Consider the following 23,069-nt stretch of genomic DNA (forward strand, 5'->3'; position numbering starts at 1 on the left):
TTTCATTCAGGCAGGAGCCTTGCAGAATCACCAGAGAATACACACAGGAGAGAGGCTGCACCACTGCTCCCAGTGTGGGAAGAGTTTCAGTCATGCAGGAGACCTAACGACACACCAGAGAATACACACAGGAGAGAAGCCATACCACTGTTCCCAGTGTGGGAAGAGATTCAGCCAGGCAGGAGCACTAAAGAAACATCAGAGAACACATACACAGGAGAGAGTCCATACTGGTGCTCCCAATGTGGGAAGTGTTTCAGTCACTCTTTCACCCTGAAGACACATCAGAGCATACACAAATGAGTTCAAACGACTGTTCCCAGTTTGGGAGGAGTTTCAAGGAGGCAGGAGCCCTAGAGGACGAGGAGGACTGGTTGGCTACGCCACGCCACGTCACGTATATTTGCTTGTAACGACAGAATACTCTGTTGTGTTTGTATCTATTCTGGATACTGAGGCCTGTCAGTCTGTCTTCCCTCTACCTTCAGGCTCCCTCCCTGGTGGTGGGCTGGAGAGAATGAGTGCGGTAAATAAGGTTGTGTTTGTACAGAGCAGAGTGGAGCAGGGAGAGGGTGGTATCATTGTAATCCGGCCTGTGTGTTTTATGAAGGTGTGAAACTAGAGCCACGCAGACATGCAACCTACACTTAGCAGCAGAGGCAGCAGCTCCCAATTGGATGGACCTTTGCAGAGTTCAGGGTTTGGGTCTATTTGGTTTTAATTTCAGGGGGTGATTTTAATTCCTAATTAAATATTTGAAAAAAATTTTTTTGTTGTTTTGTTGTCCTTAAAGGGTCATATATAGCCCTCAGGGAGTGTTCATTCATCTGGCACATACATTATCTACAGTGACTCGTTTACTTGTAAGGTGTCATATTGTGGCTGTTTAACACTGACAAGCGAATCACATTAACACAATGCCATTTCTGAGCCAGGTCAAGCAATGCCAGGAAGATGCAACTGAGAGTTTATGGTAAATGCTAAATGGGATGCTTGGGACGGCCCGACTGAAGTTGAAATTTAAACGTTTAAGGGTTAGGGTTATGTAACTGTTAGGGTTTAGGATTCCATTTAGAGTCTACTAAAAGTTCGGCAGCAAGCTCACTGATGATTGGTTCATCATAATGAACTACCATTTTAGCTGCAATGTGTTAATCTGTGCAGCAGGGGGCAGAGAAGATGATCTTTTCATGAACAGCACTACCAATAGGGGGCCTTTCCTCACTTCACATTCAGCCATATAAATCTATATATAAATAGCTATTGGGTTAAATATTGAAAGTAAAAACTAAATAAAGTCAAGCTAAGGCACAGATGTATCCCTTTGTCACTCTCTTCATACTCCTCAGTATCAACATGCTTCTGCTGGCCCTCCTGTCCTTTTCCCATGTCCTCCTCTGTGTGTGACTGTTCCTAACTCACCACCAGAACTGGGTCAAATAGTATTTGAGCATTTGCTTGAGCCTGCCTGGAGGGCTAGGTGGGCGGGGTTTGCACTTTTGAGACTCTACCATTGGTTGAATTGCAACAGGCAAACACAATCAAGCGCAGCTACAGTCATGAGAAAACATTAGGACACCCTATGAAAACCTTTGTCTTCTTCAACATATTCAAACATATGGACATTTGATATTCATTTGAACAATATTGAAAAATTGAGGTAATATAACTAAACAAATACAACTGAAACAAATTATTTAAAAAATGATTGGTAAAATGTAATTAATAGAAATGCAATCTTCTTGTGAGGAAAAAGTTAGGACACCCCCACATTTAGTTCCACTTAAAATGCCTAAAATTATAATAAAGAGCACCACATCAGGTGCAAATGATTAGAACATCGTTACAGAGGATTTTGGAGGAGCCTGTCCTATTTAAGCCTCAGATATTTAGTTTGGTTTGCTCTTGATTGTTGAAGTGAGTTGCATCACCATGGCGAGATCAAAAGAGCTCTCTGAGGCCTTCAGAAGAAAAATTGTAGATGCATATGAGTCTGGGAAGGGATATAAAAAGATCTCCAAACTATTCGAAATTGGCCATTCCACTGTCCGGAAAATAATTTACAAGTGGAGAACATTTAAAACCACCACCAACATGGCCAGGTCAGGCCGCCCAAGCAAGTTCAGCATAAGAGCTGACCGAAAGATGCTTAAAGAAGTCTCCAACAATCCCAGAATGTCATCACGAGACCTACAGGTATCTCTTGCCACAATTGATGTCAAAGTACATGCATCCACCATAAGAAAGAGACTGAACAAGTTTGCATTACATGGGAGGTGTGCAAGGAGGAAACCCCTGCTGTCAAAAAAAAAACATCAGGGCAAGACTAAAGTTTGCCAGAGAACACCTAGAGAAAGACCAGAACTTCTGGAACAATGTGCTTTGGACAGATGAATCCAAAGTTGAACTATTTGGGCACAGTAAGAGTAGACATGTTTGGCGCAAAACCAAGACAGCATTTGAGAACAAGAACCTCATACCAACTGTGAAGCATGGGGGTGGAAATGTCATGGTTTGGGGCTGCTTTTCTGCAGCAGGGCCTGGTCAGCTCACCATCATAGAATCCACTATGAATTTTGTATTGTATCAGAGGGTGCTTGAGGAAAATGTGAGACCATCTGTTCGAAAGTTGAAGCTGAAGCAGATGTGGACCATGCAACATGACAATGACCCAAAACATTTCAGTAAATCTACCAAGGAATGGCTCAAGAAAAATAAATTGAGAGTTCTGGAATGGTCAAGTCAAAGCCTGGATCTTAATCTTATTGAGATGCTGTGGATTGATTTGAAACTGGCTGTGCATGCAAGACACCCCTCGAACATCACACAGCTGAAAGAATTCTGCAAGGAGGAGTGGGAAAAACTTTCTCCCAATTGATGTCAGAGACCTGTAAACAGTTATAAGAAACGTCTAATTGAGGTTATTTCAGCCAAGGGGGGCAATACTAGCTATTAGGGCATAGGGTGTCCTAACTTTTTCCTCAGTGGGAATTGGCATTATTGTTAATTTTTCGTTAAATAAATGATTACAAAGTTACATTTTCATAGTTTTTTGTTCAATTACATCCCCTTTATCTATAGACATTGTTAGAAAGAAGATAACATATTGATATGTCCATATTTTTAAGAGAATAACTTAATATTTTGGGGGGTGTCCTAACTTTTTCTCATGACTGTATGTATTTGAAATTATTTCCAATAAGATCTGAACCCAGGTCTGCTCAGCACTGACAGTGTGGTATGTGATGTGACAAGCGTTAGATGGTTAACAAGTTGCAAGTGTTACTTACAATGTTGCAAGCACTGTCTATAGTAGACTACAATATAAAACATTTATTGTACTAAACTGTACAATTAACTGGGTTCTGAACATCAACCATCTGATGTCATCTGATTTGACCTGATTTTCTATCATTCAGCATTTCCTGAGCTAGTTAAATATTTACAATGTCACCACAGCGGAGATACCAACACAGCCCTGTGGATGGGATTAGAGCCAGCAGAAATCCCTGACATCTCCATGTTCTCAAAATCAGTGGATTTGGTTACGAGGAACTGTGCTGAGTCGACATATTAAGACACCCAACAGTTTTTCTGTATATCCCAATGTGTGCAGATAAAAATGTCTTGTTATTTTTTCTTTCTTTTGCAATTAATATATTATGATTACTGTATCAATATCAATGAAACAACTGTCAATATATAACAATATATCGATATCAACGTTTTGATAGACATGTTTTTTTCGATCTTTTAATTTGAAGTTTTTTTAAAACCGGAAGTTCCCATAAATCTGCTTGAACTTTCTCTGATCGTGATGAAGTTGACCAGGTTGATCATAACAATTTTATAAACGTCGATGGTCGGTGAATATTGCATGAGTGCAGGTAAGGAAAACATGGTCCGTATGTCTAATTCAGGCAGATGTTTCATTCCTCAAATGTCAATGGCTCGGCCAGTATGTCCTGCAGTTTTATCTGGATGAAATGAACCGCGTGGCCAGTATGTTCGGCCAGTATGTCCTGCAGTTTTATCTGGATGAAATGAACCGCGTGGAACAGTCCGTATTATGATCGACGATTTCTGAGACATCAGACAACATCTTAACTGTAAAACATGATATATTTGGGTATTTAACAATAACGTAATGATTTTGATTTCACGTTACGCTTCCTGTTTTCTTCCCGATATCCAGGTCAGTTGCCCATTGTCAATACAACTGTTCGGTCATTCCGACAATATAGATCGAAATATATAAATATATATACAATAAAATGAACAGACTTCAAATATGTGTTGCCCATAACATGTTTGATTAGCTTTCATTTACGTTAAATAGTACCCGAAAACCACCTTTACAACCTAGCGGTGGAGGAGGTTGGAGTAAAGCAGTCTCGTTGAAATGAATGGAAAACATTGATACTATTTATCAAGCTGTTATCGTCTCCTATCCTATGTATCTTCTTCAAGAGCATTTGTTCCCATATGGCCATGTAAAGTTAGTCATGAGCTCTTATTAGTCAATATTAGATTAGATTCAACTTTATTGTCATTGTGCAGAGTACAAGTACAGAGACAACGAAATGCAGTTAGCGTCTAACCAGAAGTGCAAAATAGCAGAAAGTGCAATGAACAGTATTTACAGGTAGTGCAATATATGAGCAGTAAGTAGTGCAGTATAATATAAGCAGTGCAGTATAAGCAGTATATGAGTAAGCAGTAGCATTATAGCAGAATAAATAGTTACAGTATGAACAGTGTAGCAGCATATGAGCTGTATAGGTAATGCAGTCTAGCAGTATATATGTATTAACAGTAACATGAGGTAGATAGCAGAATAAATATAAATATGGAATGCCGTATAAACAGTATAAACAGGTATGTACAGTATGTGCAGTAGTATTAAAGAAAATATAAGGATATGTGCATTATGTGCATTATGAACAGTATGGACAGATATGTACAGAAGAGCAGTGGTATTGAGTAAGAGCAGGGGAGGGGAGTAATAGTGCAATTGTCCGGGTGGGTGGGTGGGTGGGGGGGGGGGGGTTGCAGGGGTTGCAGGGGTTGGTAGGTTGTCAGGTAGGTGCAGTGTTCAAGTTCAGTAGGGTGACAGCCGCAGGGAAGAAGCTGCCTCTGAACCTGCTGGTTCGGGTGCGGAGAGACCTGTAGCGCCTCCCGGAGGGGAGTGAGGTGAAAAGTCTATGGTTGGGGTGAGAAATGTCCTTGACGATGCTGCGTGCCTTACGCAAGCATCGTTTGCCCTGGACAGCCTCGATGGAGGGGAGTGAGGAACCGGTGATGCGTTGGGCAGTTTTCACCACCCTCTGCAGTGCTTTCCGGTCCGATGCCGAGCAGTTGCCATACCATACTGTGACACAGTTGGTAAGGATACTCTCGATGGTGCAGCGGTAGAAGTTCACCAGGATCTGAGGAGACAGATGGACCTTCTTTAGTCTCCTCAGGAAGAAGAGACGCTGGTGAGCCTTCTTTATCAGGGTGGAGGTGTCGAGGGTCCAGGAGGGGTCCTCAGAGATGTGGACACCCAGAAACTTGAAGCTGGTGACTCGCTCCACCTCAGTCCCGTTGATGAGGATGGGGGTGTGTGCGCCAGCTTTAGACTTCCTGAAGTCCACAATGAGTTCTTTGGTCTTCCTGGTGTTGAGAGCCAGGTTATTGTCGTTGCACCACACTGTTAGGTGCTGGACCTCCTCCCTGTAGGCCGACTCATCGTTGTTGCTGATGAGACCGATCACTGTTGTGTCGTCTGCAAACTTAACAATGGTGTTTGAGCCATGTACAGGTGTGCAGTCGTAGGTGAAGAGGGAGTAAAGGAGGGGGCTCAGCACACAGCCTTGTGGAACGCCAGTGTTCAGGGTGAGGGTTGAAGAGGTGTGGTTGTGAAGCCTAACAGACTGCGGCCTGTTGGTTAGGAAGTCCAGAATCCAGTTGCAGAGGGAGGAGTTGATGCCCAGTTGCCTGAGTTTGGAGATCAGTTTGGAGGGGATGATGGTGTTGAATGCTGAACTGAAGTCAATGAACAGCATTCTCACATAAGAGTTAGTCTTGTCGAGGTGGGACAGGGCGGAGTGAAGTGCCGTTGAAATGGCATCCTCTGTACTCCTGTTCTGCCGGTAGGCGAATTGAAAGGGGTCCAGTGTGGGTGGTAGGCAGGTCTTGAGTTGAGCTAAGACCAGCCTCTCGAAGCACTTCATGATGATGGGCGTGAGTGCCACTGGTCGGAAGTCATTTAAGCTCGTTGCAGTGGAGTGTTTTGGCACCGGCACGATGGAGGTGGTTTTGAAGCACGCGGGGACAGCTGCTTGGGCTAGGGACAGGTTGAATATGTCAGTCCAAACCTTAGTCAGCTGCACAGCGCAGGCCCTGAGGACGCGTCCGGGGATCCCATCAGGACCAGCAGCCTTGCGTGCGTTAGTCCTGCTCAGTGCCGCACACACGTCGGTGGGAGAGAGTGAGGGGCTGGTGATCCGCAGGGAGCACAGCCTTGATGGCCACCTCCTTGTTGTCCCTGTCAAAGCGGCCGTAGAAGTGGTTCAGCTCATCAGGGAGGGAGGCGTCAACGGAGAGGGGTGGGGTGTTAGTTGGTTTGTAGTCTGTGATGGCCTGGATGCCCTGCCACATGCGTCGGGGGTCAGAGTTGTTCCTGAAGTGATCCTCTATCCTCAGCTTGTGGTTGTGCTTGGCCTTTTTGATGCCCCTCTGCAGATTAGCCCTGGATGAGCTATAGGCCCGAGCATCCCCTGATCTGAAGGCAATGTCGTGTGCCTTCAGCAGGAGTCGGACCTCACTGTTCATCCATGGCTTCTGATTAGGGAAAGTGGTGATCTGCTTGAGTGTGGTGACACTGTTGATGTTGGAATTGATGTAGTCCAAAACAGAGGAGGCATATGAATCAATGTCCGTGTGGGAGTCATGGGTGGCCTGAGTGGCAAACACACCCCAGTCAGTGTTTCCAAAACGCTGCTGGAGCGCTGAGTCAGCTCCCTCTGGCCAGAATATAAGCAACTATATACTATTATTTAGTTAAGGAACAAATGATGTTTATTACTTTTACCCATATTGTAATAGCTGAAACCTGCTCAAACTAAGCTTTTAATGACAGATAATCTCATAAAATTGTGACCATTTTTTATCAACAGTCATGCTTTACTGCTATATATATATATTTATAAATAAAAAACTAACCTACTGCACATATATAGGCTATAGCGGTAAAGCATGATTGTTGGGAGAGGGATGCAGTAGTGATGTTGCCAGCAGGAAACGCTTTTGCGTCCAGATTGCAATATGAACTTCAAGTACGATGGCAGAGGTACGTGTCTACACAATCCTGCATGAACATTGGAATATTTTGCATACAGCTTGAAAGTATGCCCATCTTGGACCCTTAAAACTTCTCCAAAACAACCTGTTGACCACTTCTGATGATTTGGTTAAACTAACCCCCATGGTAGTCACTAAATCCTTGTAAACTTCCCTAGCAGCATCTGAGTATCTACCACGTTCAAAAGTTATCTCTGTCAAACTCGTCTCTCTCCTCCCAGAGACTCCTTCACACACACACACACACACACGCACGCACGCACACGCCTGTGCACAAACATATAGCTACTCTTATGTGCCTTTATTCATGCCTTGTTCATGGCTCATAAAATAACCTTTGTCGTAGTTTATCGACGAAATGTCTGACACTCCAAGCTTGCTATTGAACAGAAGTAGCAAGCTAGATAGTGTTTTGTCAAAAATTATTGCAGTTTGCCATCAGACAGTAGTACAAAAATACTCCGCTCCGCCTAACACGGTTGCAGCCTGGCTAGCTCTCCCTCTCGTTCACACTCCCACGTCTGATACATTATTTCTAAAATAAAAAAAGCCCCAAACGGGATATGTTAGCGGTTTTCAGTTTGTTGTCGATGAGACTTTGGCGAAGACAATCATATAATATTGGGTTCATTCGTTTTTGATTCCGGAGCTGTGTGAATCGTTAATCGTTTATCGTTTATCGTTAATCCTAACGATAAAACAAGGGTTGGCACTTATTTGAGTGATGGTTTGAAAAACCAATAGAAAGTGTGGTTGGGGACAATTGATTTAAATAAGTATTTAGTATTTGTAAATGCTTAAACAAGTTTAACGTGGGCGTTTTTTTTTTTTTTTTATTTACATACTGTAACGACCCTGTGTAAGGCCCGTTAGCAGCTCCGCCAAGGGAGTTAACTCTCTTGGTGTTGTGGCTAGCGCGGCCGGTTTGTAAGCGGAAGGTTGCGAGTTCGATACCCGCTTAAGGCAAGCTACTCTGCCCCGCCGTTCGTTACAATACATTTGCACCGATCGGAAGAAGGCTACGACTACTAAGGCTACTATCTGAGAACACGCCTGTGTTCTCTGAGCTCCAATAAACTCCAGCTAGCTCCATTATGACTTTCAGTTTCGCTTATCGCTGTTTTCGTGGCTTCAAAATAAAAGTGCTTCAAAATAATTTTAAGATTTCAATACATCTCTGGTGCCACTCTACTCCTCAACACTTCCAGAATGTGAGTTGCGAGGTGAGTTTTGAATTGAAAATGTTGCTGGCTGTTTACTGCGACCATACATCTCAAACATCTTTGTGCTCCCAAGTAGAGTGGTACCAGAGATGTAGAACAGATGTAGAACAGTTGTCTCCTTCTAACCAAGCTTCTTGCTGATGGTCTTGTAGCCCATTCCAGCCTTGTGCAGGTCTACAACTCTTACCCTGATGTCCTTTGAATGTTCTTTAGTCTTGCCCATGGTGGTGGAGAGGTTGGAATGGAAGAGATTGATTCTATTGACAGGTGTCTTTTATACCCATAACAAGCAGAGATTAGGAGTACTTTTCCTAAAGTGACAGGACTAATCTGTGTGCCTCATGGGCATATAACCGGTCTGTATGAGCCAGAATTCTTGCTGGTTTGTAGGGGATCAAATACTTATTTCCTTCGATCGAATGCAAATGAATTTATAACTTTATATAATGTGTTTTTTCTGGACTTCTTTGTTGATATTCTGTGTCTATTTGTTAAAATAAAAGTACCATAAAAATGATAGACCACTCATTTCTTTGTAATCGGGCAAACTAACAAAATCAGCAGGGGATCAAATAATTATTTCCCCCACTGTATATACGTTCTCTGGTGTGCTGACAACAAAACAGTGCTTTTCCGCCCCGAATTTGCACATGCTTTGCGCTTGTTTACATGAAATACATCTCCTTAGAGTGGTATTTTAAAAGAGTGGTGCCAATGGAATTACTGGAGGCTTCAAATAGTTCCAAAAAATCCGTCCAGATTTACTCAATACATGGCTACTCTCAAGTAAAACAATAAAACTACCCCCATTTGGAAAATCTCACTCTTGAATTGGTTTAACCATGCAAGTTAAATTTACAGTATCTATACAGTTTGAAAATGATTAGGTAAGCTAGTAATATTTCTCAGACTGGCTCCGCGGGCAAACAAACAGTTGACTGGCAACTTGCTCCATAGGTTTGCGTGAAGGAACTATTTGAGTCTCCATAAGTGTTAGTCAAAATATACAAATATTTTATGTATAGTCTATATTTTATTTTATTGTATTCCCATAACAATTCATTATGTCCTATATGTTTTAATACCCTTGTCCACAGGCTAGCATAGCTAGCAGAATAGCGAGTTAAGAGTCTGATTAGGTTTTTTGGTACAGTTTGTGAAATTTACCCGTGACTGTTTGTGCTTCATTTGTTTACACTACAGATCCACCTCACAGCCCAGCTACTATTTCTGAACCCGTCCACAGAGTTGTTGCTGTGGTTCTTCAGTCCAGAAAACCACACCTTGGGGTCCAGAGATGGTGGCAGTGAAGCTGGAATACTGCAGTCAAACACTGGAACTCAATGTGGTAGTGAAAGAGGAGGAAGGAGGAAAGGAAGTGAAGGAGAAAGATGTGATGGTGAAAGAAGAGGAGGAGGAGGAGGAGGAAGTGGAAGAGAGGAGGAAGAGAGGAGGAAGAGAGGAGGAAGAGAAGGAAGATGTGATGGTGAAAGAAGAGGGAAGAGGATATGAAGTGGTGGAGGAAGATATGAAAGAGGAGGAAGGAGAAGACGCAGAAGAAAAGAAGGATGTGATGGTGGAGGAAGAGGAAGCGGAGGATAAAGATGTGATAATGAAAGAAGAGCAAGGAGAAGATGAAGTGGAGGAGAAAGAAGGTGAGATTATGTACAGTACCTTCGGAAAGTATTCAGACCCCTTCACTTTTTCCACATTTTGTTGTGTTATAGACTAAATTTAAAATGGATTAAATTAAAATAATTTGCCATCAATCCACACACAATACCCCAGAATGACAAAGCGAAAACAGATTTTTAGAAATGTCAGTAAATTTATTAAAATCGCAGAAATGCAGAAATACCTCATGTACATAAGTATTCAGACCCTTTGCAAAACCTAGACATCCACCACAGGAGATTTATAAAAATCTTCAAAGTTGAATGGTGGGGAGGAAAAAGCATGGGACATCCTCTCAGTCACTCTACAAAATTGGTCTATAACCAAGTGGCCAAAAATAATCCCTGAATGGAAATCTTAATATATAATATAACTTAATAATCTAATATATCTTAATAATCTCATATCCATAATTGTGTTTGCAACAATGAATTCAAGTGATAGCAAAGAAAGTGGCTGGAACTGTGTTTTCGTTTTGTCATTCTGGGGTATTGTGTGTGGATTGATGGCAAATTCTTTTAATTTAATCAATTTTAAATTGAGTCTATAACACAACAAAATGTGGAAAAAGTGAAGGGGTCTGAATACTTTCTGAAGGCACTGTATTTGTATATTTATTTTTGTTTTTCCTATGATTTCTCCACAGGAGTTGTTCATTCATTCAAACAAAATTGATCATGAAAATACAACTGTTGAGCAACGGAGTCTTAGGTAGGCCTATAATACATATGCCTAAACACAATCATTAATCATGGAACATTGATTAGGCGGTAGCGGGGGTTGGAGGGGCGTGCACACATGCTGACATAGCCCCCCTACTGGTTTGGGTGAATGTCAATTTAGATGAGACTTGAATTCATATTACACTATATATTTACAGCATATATTTACTGCCGTTAAAGACACATGGTGTGATGCTGAATAGACTCAACATGTAGAGCCATGGCTAAAGCCTTGGAAGATCTCCTCTCCTCCTCTCTCCTCTACTCCTCCTCTTTCCTCCCCTTCTGCCCTCTTCCTCCACTTTCCTCTCTCCCTTGCTGCACTCGCCTTTGCCGTACCTTTCTAGTAAAGTAAACACACTTGATAAAGAAATCAGTAGGATCGTTTTCTCAAGTATTTTATTAGGGACATTACAATGCCTTAGCAACTCGCCAACTTACCACTACATATTTTAGATGGCATCATTTCTTTGTACGCCTTCAAAATTACAGGGGCATTTTCAAGAGCCCAGAGCCTTCTCCCTACCTGACTATTCTTCGCTTCTTCATCATCAGGGGCAATCTTTCTCTTCTGTAAAAAATACTTTTACAAACTCATCTGAAAGTTAAATGAAGCAGATTTTATTTGACTAATGTTAGCTAGACCCAGCTTGTATCATCATTTAAACTGATTGCTAAATATTACCTTGAGGAACTGTGTGATCTAGCATAGTCACATTGAAAATAACTGTCATCTAGCTATTCAACAACATAGTCGCCAATAAATGGTAAAGGGGAAGTTTTGTGGAAAAAAGTGTGTAGCTTAGTGCTAGCTAGCTATCTCTCTACATTATTGTCGCTGCTCAAACCTGGTCTTGTCCCACTATCACTCAACTGTGTCTGCATTTGCGCTCTCACCTATAGTCTACTAGCAACGTGAGTGGTTGACACTCCGTCAGAGTGCAGAGAGACTATATGTTGTTGCGTACCTCCATTTTTAAGTTTTTATTCTAGAAGTCCCACAGCAGCGGGGGTAAATATCTTGCAGTGAGGGGCCAGTGGAAACACTGGATGAGGTACTCATTTGCATTTGTTGTAATATCAACACACTCTGACAACCTCAAGTTCCCACAGTTTCTGCAGACCCCAGATGTGTTACTTCTGACACTGGTGAGCCTGTGGAAGCACTACTTGTTCTCATCTTTTCTAATCCTGTATATGTTCCTATTCTTACAGGAGAGAGCTCCAACCAAGGCTTAGACAGCGAGCCCAGCTCCACCGCATCAGGAAACCATAAACAACACAGGCAGAGGAGCTTAAGACAGAAGAATCACCAGTGCATGGACTACTTCAGTAGTTTCTATGAGCAAGAGGATTTGACTCACAGAGGAGAGGAGACTCACCCTCGCCTTCAGTGTGGAAAGAGTTTTGGTCATATGAGTAACCTAAAGAGGCATCAGAGAATACACACAGGAGAGAAGCCATACCAATGCTCGCACTGTGAGAAGAGTTTCAGGGATGTGGGGCACCTAAAGACACATCAGAGAATACACACAGGAGAGAGGCCACACCACTGCTCCCAGTGCGGGAAGAGTTTCAGTCATCCAGGAGACCTAAAAGTGCATCAGAGAATACACACTGGAGAGAGACCATACCACTGCTCCCACTGTTGGAAAAGTTTCAGTCAGGCAGGAGCCTTGCAAACACACCAGAGAATGCACACAGGAGAGAGGCCATATCACTGCTCTCAGTGTGGGAAGCATTTCAACAAGACAGGATCCCTAAAGGCACATCAGAGAATACACACAGGAGAGAGGCCCCATCACTGCTCCCAGTGTGGGAAGACTTTCAACAAGACAGGATCCCTAAAGACACACCAGAGAATACACACTGGAGAGAGACCATACCACTGCTCCCACTGTGGGAAAGGTTTCAACAAGGCAGGAGCCTTGCAAACACACCAGAGAATACACACAGGAGAGAAGCCATACCACTGCTCCCAGTGTGGGAAGACTTTCAATCACTCTAGCAACCTAAAGACACACCAGAGAATACACACTGGAGAGAGACCATACCACTGCTCCCACTGTGGGAAAAGTTTCAATTTGGCAGGAGCCTTGCAAACACACCAGAGAATACACACAGGAGAGAAGCCATACCACTGCTCCCAGTGTGGGAAGAGTTTCAACCAGGCAGGAGCCTTGCAAACACACCAGAGGATACACACAGGAGAGAAGCCATACCACTGCTCCCAGTGTGGGAAGACTTTCAACCAGGCAGGATCCCTGAAGGCACATCAGAGAATACACACAGGAGAGAAGCCATACCACTGCTCCCAGTGTGGGAAGACTTTCAATCACTCTAGCAGCCTAAAGACACATCAGAGAATACACACAGGAGAGAGGCCCTATCACTGCTCCCAGTGTGGGAAGAGTTTCACTATGGCAGGAGACCTAAAGAGACACCAGAGAATACACACTGGAGAGAGACCATACCACTGCTCCCACTGTGGGAAAAGTTTCAACAAGGCAGGAGCCTTGCAAACACACCAGAGAATACACACAGGAGAGAAGCCATACCACTGCTCCCAGTGCGGGAAGACTTTCAATCGCTCTAGCAGCCTAAAGACACATCAGAGAATACACACAGGAGAGAGGCCATACCACTGCTCCCAGTGCGGGAAGACTTTCAATCGCTCTAGCAGCCTAAAGACACACCAGAGAATACACATACAAGTGCATACAACTGCTTCATCCTAATCCTTCACCTAACCTCCACCCCACTGAAGTTGACAATGGTTTATTAGCATCTAATAGTTTGGTAGCAAGTCCACTGATGATTGGTTTGTGATAACCAACTTACATTTTAGCTGCAATGTGTTCATCTGTACAGCAGGGGGCAGAGAAGATTCTCTGTTCACTTACAGTACTACCAATAGGGGGCATTTCCTCACTTCACTTTACTTTCAGCTGTAGAAATATATATAAATAGCTCTTTGCACAGGTTTACATTTTGGGCAAATATTGCAAAACAAAAACAAGATAAAATCAAGCTCAGGCACAGATCTCTGTCACTCTCTTCATACTCCTCAGTAGCAGACATGCTTCTGCTGGCCTTCTAGTCCCTTTCCCAAGTCTTCCACCGTTCTCCTGAACGCAATGGAACTAGAGGTTGTTGCTACACACATGGCTTTGCATCCATATCATATCAGAAATGTATCTACTCTGTTCCTCGGGTGTTTAGAACAAATCCTCTCATATAAGATGAATAGTTCCTGTACCTCTTTCATCCCAAGTCAAACACTGACAGTATGTACATTTGCTTGTAAGGACAGAATACTCTATTGTGTATCTATTCTGGATACTGAGGCCTGTCAGTCTGTCTTGGTCTACTCATCTACCTCAGATACTCCAGACAGCCAACAGAATGAACCACTGTACTCTCTACCTTCACACTCCCTCCCTGGCGATGGGGTATGACTGCTTTAATTAAAGTTGTGTTTTTAAAGATCAGAGCAGAGAGAGGATAGTATCATGACGTAAGGTGTGTCTGTCTGTCTGTAGGCTACTGAGAATGTAAACCGGCATGTGTGTTTTATGAAGTTATGAAACTGGAGCCACGCAGACATGCAACCTGCCCAAGATTTACAGCATACCACCTCATCTGTGACACAGGGGGTGCTATGATTTGGCCATGTATAGCTACCACAAGAACTGGCTAACTTGTCTTAATTGATGACGTTACTGCTGACAGCAGCAGCAGAATGTATTCTGAAGTGTACAGAAACATATTGTCTGCTTGAGTACAACCAAATGCCTCCAAATTCATTGGATGGTGCTATATCATACAGTAAGACAATGACCCCAAACATACTGCCATTGCAACAAGGGAGTTTTTCAGGGCCACAAAATGGAAAGTTCTTGACTGGCTAAATCAATCGTCAGATTTAAATCCAATTGAACATTCATTTAATTTCTTGATAAGATTTTAGGTAAAAAAGACCTCAAAACAAACAACAGCTGAAGATGGCTGCAGGCCTGGCAGAGCATAACCAGAGAATATACTCAGCATCTTGTGTGGTCAATGGGTCGCAGACTTCATGCAGTTATTGCATGCAATGGATTGTCAACCAAATACTAAACATGAGTACTTTATTTGGACATTATATGATTTCATCCAATACTTTTGAAAACATGTTGTACTTTCTAAATTGTTTGATTTCAAATCCAAACTGTTGGGAGTATAGAGCTAAAAGAAGGCAAAATGCCTCCTCTTTCCAATACTTATGGAGGGCACTGTATCTGGCCAACGTTACGCCCTGCAAGTGTTGTTTGGAGTTTCCAACCTCAAATCACTTGAATGCTTTGAACTTGTAGGTCTGAGATCACAGGTGAATTTTGAGTTTTTGAGTTGGTCATGAATGCACCATTAGACCCGACAGAAATGTTTTTGCTCAAACTCAGTGGATTAGGTTACTAGGGACTGTGTGAACTGAGTATTTCCCACCCCACTTACACTGAGACACACTCAGTAGTTATTTTTTGGGTGTATAACGCAATGTGTACATGGTAGATAGGAGTAATATCAATTTATTAATTTGATTAAACATTGTGTTTCATTATTTTGTCATTTGCAGTCCATATATGTTGATTACTGAGTCAATATAAGTGAAACAACTTTCCAATATCTATTTGAACGTTTTATTAGACATATTCCTATCTTTTATTTTGAAGTTTTCACAAAACCGGAAGTCCCCTTTCATCTGCTGGCTTCTTCTCTCTCTTCTCCCTGGCCGTGACGAGGTTCGGCAGGTCGAGTGAATTTCGCATGAGCGCAAGTAAGGAAAACATAGCCCGTATTTGCAATGCAGGCAGCTGTTTCATTCGCCTCAAATGTCAATGGCTGCCCGGAATCAGGCTAATATGTGCTGAAGTTTAATCTGGATGAAAAAACCGAGAGGAACTGATATGCTGTGCTTTTTCGTCCTGCATCTGCGCGCGCATCGCGTGTATAATTTTCTGTTTGCAGGAGCCGGATAGCGCAGATACTCCTCGGACAGATCTCCCTTCTCTTCTCCCTGGTCGTGACGAAGTTGAGCATAATAGTTTATAAAGTGAATAAAGATTATAAACGTCGATGGACGGTGAATATTGCATGAGCGCAGGTAAGAGATGCAGACAGCTGTTTCCAATGTCAGTAATGGCTCCTCTAATATTGTAGCTTTAGTGAGCGAATTTCCCTGTCTTCTTAGTGATGTCCCCAGTCGCACTACTGTCCTGGAGCACGATTTGGACGTTGGTGATGCTGCCCCCATCAAGCAGCATGCGTACCGTGTCAACATGTCCAAAAGGTCGATCATGAAACAGGAGGTGGCTTATTTACTGGAGAATAATTTGGCTGTACCCAGCTCCAGTCAGTGGAGTTCTCCTTGTATTTTGATCCCTAAGCCTGATGGTACAGTTAGGTTATGTACTGATTATAGGAAAGTGAACGCTGTCACGGTGCCAGACTCTTTTCCTTTGCCCCAGTTAGACGACTGCATAGATACTATTGGTTCAGCTAGATTTGTCAGCAAGTTAGACTTGCTTAAAGGCTATTGGCAAGTTCCACTAACTCCTCATGCTTCGGAGATTTCTGGTTTTGTCACCCCTGACAGTTTCTTGCAATATACTGTTATGGCGTTTGGAATGCGCAATGCACCTGTTACGTTCCAGCGCCTGATAAATATTGTACTGGCCGGTGTTCTGAATTGTACCGCTTACTTGGATGATTTAGTTGTCTACTCTGCCACCTGGTCTGAACATCTGAGTTCTTTGAGAGTTGTGTTTGAGTGTTTGGCCAAGAGGTAATTGACCTTGAACCTCACCATGTGTGAGTTTGGGAAAGCTATGGTCATATATCTTGGTAGGCAGATGAGGCGAGGTAAAGTCTGTACTCTTACTGCCAAGGTCTCAGCTATCACAGCTTGGTGCTGGTGCTGTCTTGCTGCAGGAAGATGCAGATGGTATTGATCACCCAGTCTTTTCTGCAAGTTTAAAGACTGTCAGTCTCGGTACTCCACCATTGAACAGGAGACTCTTGCTTTGTTGCTCGCCCTACAATTCTTTGAGGTTCATGTTGGTTCTAACGTTCTCCCTGTCGTTGTGTATACAGACCACAATCCTTTAGTTTGTTTTTTTAAATAGGATGCACAACCACTGGCTCATGTGGTGGGCCTTAATGGTACAGAGTTATAATTTAGTGGTCAAGCACAAGAAGGGTTCTGAGAATGTTCTGGCTGATGCGCTTTCTCGCGCAACGTTTTGTTTTTGTTTCATTGTACAACATTTGTTTTGTTGAGAGAAAAAAAAATGACCATGACATGTATATTTAGTTTGTACTATTCCTTTTGCATCGCAATCCCTACAGGTTTGCTCTTTATGGGTGGGAGTGTTACGCCACACCTGTAGTTAGCCCCAGGGTAGGCAGGTAAGACGCCCATGGGCTTACACCTCCATCACGCAGGTTTGGTTTTGTCTATATACATAGGCGCCACCTCTTGTATTTTGGGTTTAGGGTAGGCGGGCAAGACAGTTAGTCAGATAGCAGACTTTGTAATTAGAACAGGTAGGATTAGAATTATAGCTTGGGTGTTATTTTTATTTTCATTTATTTGGCGCCATCTGGCGTCCTCCCCTTAGTCCCCCCGTGTTGTTTGTTATTTTTATTGTAAATAAATCTTTCTTGTTTTTGGCATTTTATAAAGTTGTCCTAGTAGTTTGTGTTGCACTACCACAGCACCAGCGGTTCCCAGCACACAGTGCTTTCCTGCACTGAATCTGTGTGCATTGCTTTTGTTTACATGAAAGTGGCATCAATGAAATTACCGGTGTAAGGATATATCCAACTCGGGTTGCACAGATGACTCGGGTAGCGTTCGGGGTGCTCAGATGCTCTGCGCAGATGCTTGGAGCATCTATTGTGCAATAATCCGAATTATGAGTGCATGTCTATTTAATAGATTTTTTGGGGTGTAATTTAGCTGATATGCTTTTGTATCTAGCTAGTTTTGTGCTGTGTAATGTAGCATAATAGTTAATCAACAAGAACCCCATAACTACTGTATGTTGGCTCAATAAGTTCACCAAAACATATCCAGGTTCATACTTTTTATTACAAAATGAACAAAGGTGGGATGGTCGGATAGATGAAAAGGAATGGTTGGATAAAAAGGCGGCAAAATATCAGCTGATCTGAGGAGAAACGGTCTAAAAATGTTTGATTTTACATTAAACATACACATGACATTACAGACACCCCCCCCCCCCCCCCCCCGTATAAGAATGTGTGTTATCTCCAACAGTGAAGGTCATAGTCACTGCGTCGTTCAGCTCCCATACCTGGACACACCACCACGGAGTGAGTGTCAGTACTATATGTAAGCTATATGTGTTTTTGTTTATTTTGCTCAGAGTATGTAAAACAGGCATTTTACCTTGGTACATTGTAACAATACTATGTTGTTGCATAGGCTACAGGTGAGATGACAATTAATATCTTGGAACATTTAAAGATGTGAGAACAGGATGAAGAGAATGAGCAAATAAAATAAACAAGTTGAACAGGTACATTATCGTTGGCAGTTCAGTTTGTGAAAATGAAGAAAAAAAGTTACCAAAAATGTTGTTATTTTATGATGTTAGCTTTCCTGAAGGGAAACATCAGGCACCCATGCATTAAGTACGGAGGCTCCACGCTCTACAGGGCTGATGGTGTTCACCTCACTAACAAGGGCAACCGTCTGCCCCTCAAGAGCCCCCGGGAAGGTCTCACTGCCACTGGCACTGTGTAGACGAGCACATACACAAAGGCTCTTATAAGAGCCACTCAGTCGATAAAATATATGGACACCCTACGAGCCAAAAGCATCTGTCACGGTGTGAAAATGTACTCGGGTGATTTCATTTTAACGATTGAGTTGAACATCACTTATGGCTGCCTAATGTTGAATTGGATAAATACTGTAGTGACTCTCTACATAAAGCTAGCTCGATACAAACGCATACCTAATTTACGATCCATAAATACATTAGCTTAGCTAAATTGCACACACAAAAAAAATGGACCTGAAATAATTAAATACATGTGCACTCACAATTTATTGTGCAATATCAAAACCCGGAAATGATGTGGAAATAGATGCGCCAAGCATCTGATCACACTACCCGAGCATCTGAGTACCCCGAACGCTACCCGAGCCATCTGTGCACCCTGAGTGGAATTTATCCTGACACGTGAAGCTGGTCCCAGATCAAATGATCAAAATTGATTTATGACGCTCAAGTGAAGTGTGATTATATACAAATATTTTATGTATAGCTGATATTTTATTGTATTCCCATAATAATTCATCATATCCTACCTGTTTTTAACACCCCTGTTCACAGGCAAGTAGCATAGCTAGCAGAGTAACAAGTTGTTGAGTCCGATTTGTTTTTTTTTGGTACGGATTGTAAAATTTACCCTTGACTGTTTGTGCTTCATTTGTTTACACTACACAGATCCACCTCACAGTCCAGCTACTATTTCTGAACCCAAGTCCACAGAGTTGTTGCTGTGAAGAAAAGCAGAAAAGCACACCGTGGGGTCCAGAGATGGTGGCGGTGAAGCTGGAGGACTGCAGTCAGACACTGGAACTCAATGTGGCAGTGAAAGAGGAGGAAGGAGGAGAGGAAGTGGAGGAGAAAGACGGTGAGTTCATGTTATGTATTTGGCTAAGGCCAGGCCAAATTCTTTAGTAAGTCAATGGGCACTGGCAGATATTTAGCGGTGTATGCAATCAAACAGTTATTTAAAAATGTTCCCATGATTTTCCCCATAGCAGTTGTTTATTCACTCAAAGAAACATTCAAATGTATGTATATCAACTTTTATGAATGATCATAGAATTACAACTTTTGAGCAACGGGGTGGTAGTCAAAGGTAGGCCTATAATAAATATGCTTTAAGTTTATCAGTGAGTTAATCATGTTAATCAGTAAGTTAATCATCAAACATTGATTAGGTACCCATTTGCATTTGTTGTAATATCAACACACTCTGACAACCTCAAGTTCCCACAGTGTCTGCAGACCCCGGAGATGTTGTGTTACTTCTGGCACTGCTGAGTCTATGGAAGCAGTACTTGTTCTCATATTGTTTCTAATCCTGTATATGTTCCTATTCTTACAGGAGAGAGCTCCAACCCAGGCTCAGACAGCGAGCCCAGCTCCACCGCATCAGGAAACCATAAACAACACAGAGAGAGGTGCTCAAGATGGAAGAATCATCACTGCATGGACTGCTTCAGTAGTTTCTATGAGCAAAAGGATTTGAGAAATCACACCTGCAGGTCCCGTCCGTGTTTAGATTGCAGTGAGTTTCATTTGTTCAACTCACTTTAAATCACAACCACAGATTCACGGAGGAGAGAAGACTCACCCTTGCCTTCAGTGTGGAAAGAGTTTTGGTCAAATGAGCAACCTAAAGAGGCATCAGAGAATACACACAGGAGAGAAGCCATACCAATGCTCGCACTGTGAGAAGAGTTTCAGGGATGTGGGGAACCTAAAGACACATCAGAGAATACACACAGGAGAGAGGCCATATCACTGCTCCCATTGTGGGAAGAGTTTCACTATGGCAGGAGACCTAAAGACACACCAGAGAATACACACTGGAGAGAGACCATACCACTGCTCCCACTGTGGGAAAAGTTTCAATCAGGCAGGAGCCTTACAGAAACATCAGAGAATACACACTGGAGAGAGACCATACCACTGCTCCCAGTGTGGGAAGAGTTTCATTCAGGCAGGAGCCTTACAGAATCACCAGAGAGGCCGCACCAATGCTCCCAGTGTGGGCAGAGTTTCAACAGAGCAGGAGCCTTACAGATACATCAGAGAATACACACAGGAGAGAGGCCATACCACTGCTCCCAGTGTGGGAAGAGTTTCATTCAGGCAGGAGCCTTGCAGAATCACCAGAGAATACACACAGGAGAGAGGCTGCACCACTGCTCCCAGTGTGGGAAGAGTTTCAGTCATGCAGGAGACCTAACGACACACCAGAGAATACACACAGGAGAGAAGCCATACCACTGTTCCCAGTGTGGGAAGAGATTCAGCCAGGCAGGAGCACTAAAGAAACATCAGAGAACACATACACAGGAGAGAGTCCATACTGGTGCTCCCAATGTGGGAAGTGTTTCAGTCACTCTTTCACCCTGAAGACACATCAGAGCATACACAAATGAGTTCAAACGACTGTTCCCAGTTTGGGAGGAGTTTCAAGGAGGCAGGAGCCCTAGAGGACGAGGAGGACTGGTTGGCTACGCCACGCCACGTCACGTATATTTGCTTGTAACGACAGAAGACTCTGTTGTGTTTGTATCTATTCTGGATACTGAGGCCTGTCAGTCTGTCTTCCCTCTACCTTCAGGCTCCCTCCCTGGTGGTGGGCTGGAGAGAATGAGTGCGGTAAATAAGGTTGTGTTTGTACAGAGCAGAGTGGAGCAGGGAGAGGGTGGTATCATTGTAATCCGGCCTGTGTGTTTTATGAAGGTGTGAAACTAGAGCCACGCAGACATGCAACCTACACTTAGCAGCAGAGGCAGCAGCTCCCAATTGGATGGACCTTTGCAGAGTTCAGGGTTTGGGTCTATTTGGTTTTAATTTCAGGGGGTGATTTTAATTCCTAATTAAATATTTGAAAAAAAAATGTTTGTTGTTTTGTTGTCCTTAAAGGGTCATATATAGCCCTCAGGGAGTGTTCATTCATCTCGCACATACATTATCTACAGTGACTTGTTTACTTGTAAGGTGTCATATTGTGGCTGTTTAACACTGACAAGCGAATCACATTAACACAATGCCATTTCTGAGCCAGGTCAAGCAATGCCAGGAAGATGCAACTGAGAGTTTATGGTAAATGCTAAATGGGATGCTTGGGACGGCCCGACTGAAGTTGAAATTTAAACGTTTAAGGGTTAGGGTTATGTAACTGTTAGGGTTTAGGATTCCATTTAGAGTCTACTAAAAGTTCGGCAGCAAGCTCACTGATGATTGGTTCATCATAATGAACTACCATTTTAGCTGCAATGTGTTAATCTGTGCAGCAGGGGGCAGAGAAGATGATCTTTTCATGAACAGCACTACCAATAGGGGGCCTTTCCTCACTTCACATTCAGCCATATAAATCTATATATAAATAGCTATTGGGTTAAATATTGAAAGTAAAAACTAAATAAAGTCAAGCTAAGGCACAGATGTATCCCTTTGTCACTCTCTTCATACTCCTCAGTATCAACATGCTTCTGCTGGCCCTCCTGTCCTTTTCCCATGTCCTCCTCTGTGTGTGACTGTTCCTAACTCACCACCAGAACTGGGTCAAATAGTATTTGAGCATTTGCTTGAGCCTGCCTGGAGGGCTAGGTGGGCGGGGTTTGCACTTTTGAGACTCTACCATTGGTTGAATTGCAACAGGCAAACACAATCAAGCGCAGCTATGTATTTGAAATGATTTCCAATAAGATCTGAACCCAGGTCTGCTCAGCACTGACAGTGTGGTATGTGATGTGACAAGCGTTAGATGGTTAACAAGTTGCAAGTGTTACTTACAATGTTGCAAGCACTGTCTATAGTAGACTACAATATAAAACATTTATTGTACTAAACTGTACAATTAACTGGGTTCTGAACATCAACCATCTGATTTGACCTGATTTTCTATCATTCAGCATTCCCTGAGCTAGTTAAATATTTACAATGTCACCGCAGCGGAGATACCAACACAGCCCTGTGGATGGGATTAGAGCCAGCAGAAATCCCTGACATCTCCATGTTCTCAAAATCAGTGGATTTGGTTACGAGGAACTGTGCTGAGTCGACATATTAAGACACCCAACAGTTTTTCTGTATATCCCAATGTGTGCAGATAAAAATGTCTTGTTATTTTTTCTTTCTTTTGCAATTAATATATTATGATTACTGTATCAATATCAATGAAACAACTGTCAATATATAACAATATATCGATATCAACGTTTTGATAGACATGTTTTTTTCGATCTTTTAATTTGAAGTTTTTTTAAAACCGGAAGTTCCCATAA

At 42.7% G+C, this 23,069-nt stretch overlaps 1 protein-coding gene and 1 long non-coding RNA gene across 4 annotated transcripts; both read left to right on the plus strand.

Moving 5' to 3' along the window:
* Positions 1-3,793: 3,793 nt before the first annotated feature.
* LOC310824234 (uncharacterized protein) lies at positions 3,794-15,571 on the plus strand. Of its 3 annotated transcripts, none has more exons than XM_083697067.1 (3): positions 3,794-3,887; positions 9,771-10,222; positions 12,179-15,571. In XM_083697067.1, the coding sequence occupies exons 2-3, from the start codon at positions 9,865-9,867 to the stop codon at positions 13,699-13,701; spliced, it is 1,881 nt and encodes a 626-aa protein (XP_083553193.1). In that variant the 5' UTR covers positions 3,794-3,887; positions 9,771-9,864; the 3' UTR covers positions 13,702-15,571. The 3 variants fall into 3 exon arrangements, with proteins under 3 accessions (XP_083553193.1, XP_083553194.1, XP_083553195.1); XM_083697068.1 differs by lacking the exon at positions 3,794-3,887 and adding an exon at positions 10,888-10,952 and having other exon boundaries at positions 10,111-10,222; XM_083697069.1 differs by lacking the exons at positions 3,794-3,887; positions 9,771-10,222 and adding an exon at positions 10,860-10,952.
* Positions 15,572-15,614: 43 nt separating this feature from the next.
* Positions 15,615-21,670, plus strand: LOC310824236. Its single transcript, XR_014555009.1, has 3 exons — positions 15,615-16,106; positions 19,483-19,672; positions 20,153-21,670. It is a non-coding gene; the product is annotated as an uncharacterized lncRNA (long non-coding RNA).
* The last annotated feature ends 1,399 nt before the right edge of the window (positions 21,671-23,069 follow it).

This window comes from Argentina silus, assembly GCF_951799395.1.
Source record: "Argentina silus genome assembly, chromosome: Y".
NCBI classification, from domain to species: domain Eukaryota; kingdom Metazoa; phylum Chordata; class Actinopteri; order Argentiniformes; family Argentinidae; genus Argentina; species Argentina silus.

Bases quoted from the DNA above. Each gene is read 5' to 3' on its own strand.
- LOC310824234 (XM_083697067.1), top strand. From the start codon at position 9,865: ATGGTGGCAGTGAAGCTGGAATACTGCAGTCAAACACTGGAACTCAAT. The intron at 10,223-12,178 runs GTGAGATTATGT...CTATTCTTACAG, and splicing joins TGAAGTGGAGGAGAAAGAAG to GAGAGAGCTCCAACCAAGGC.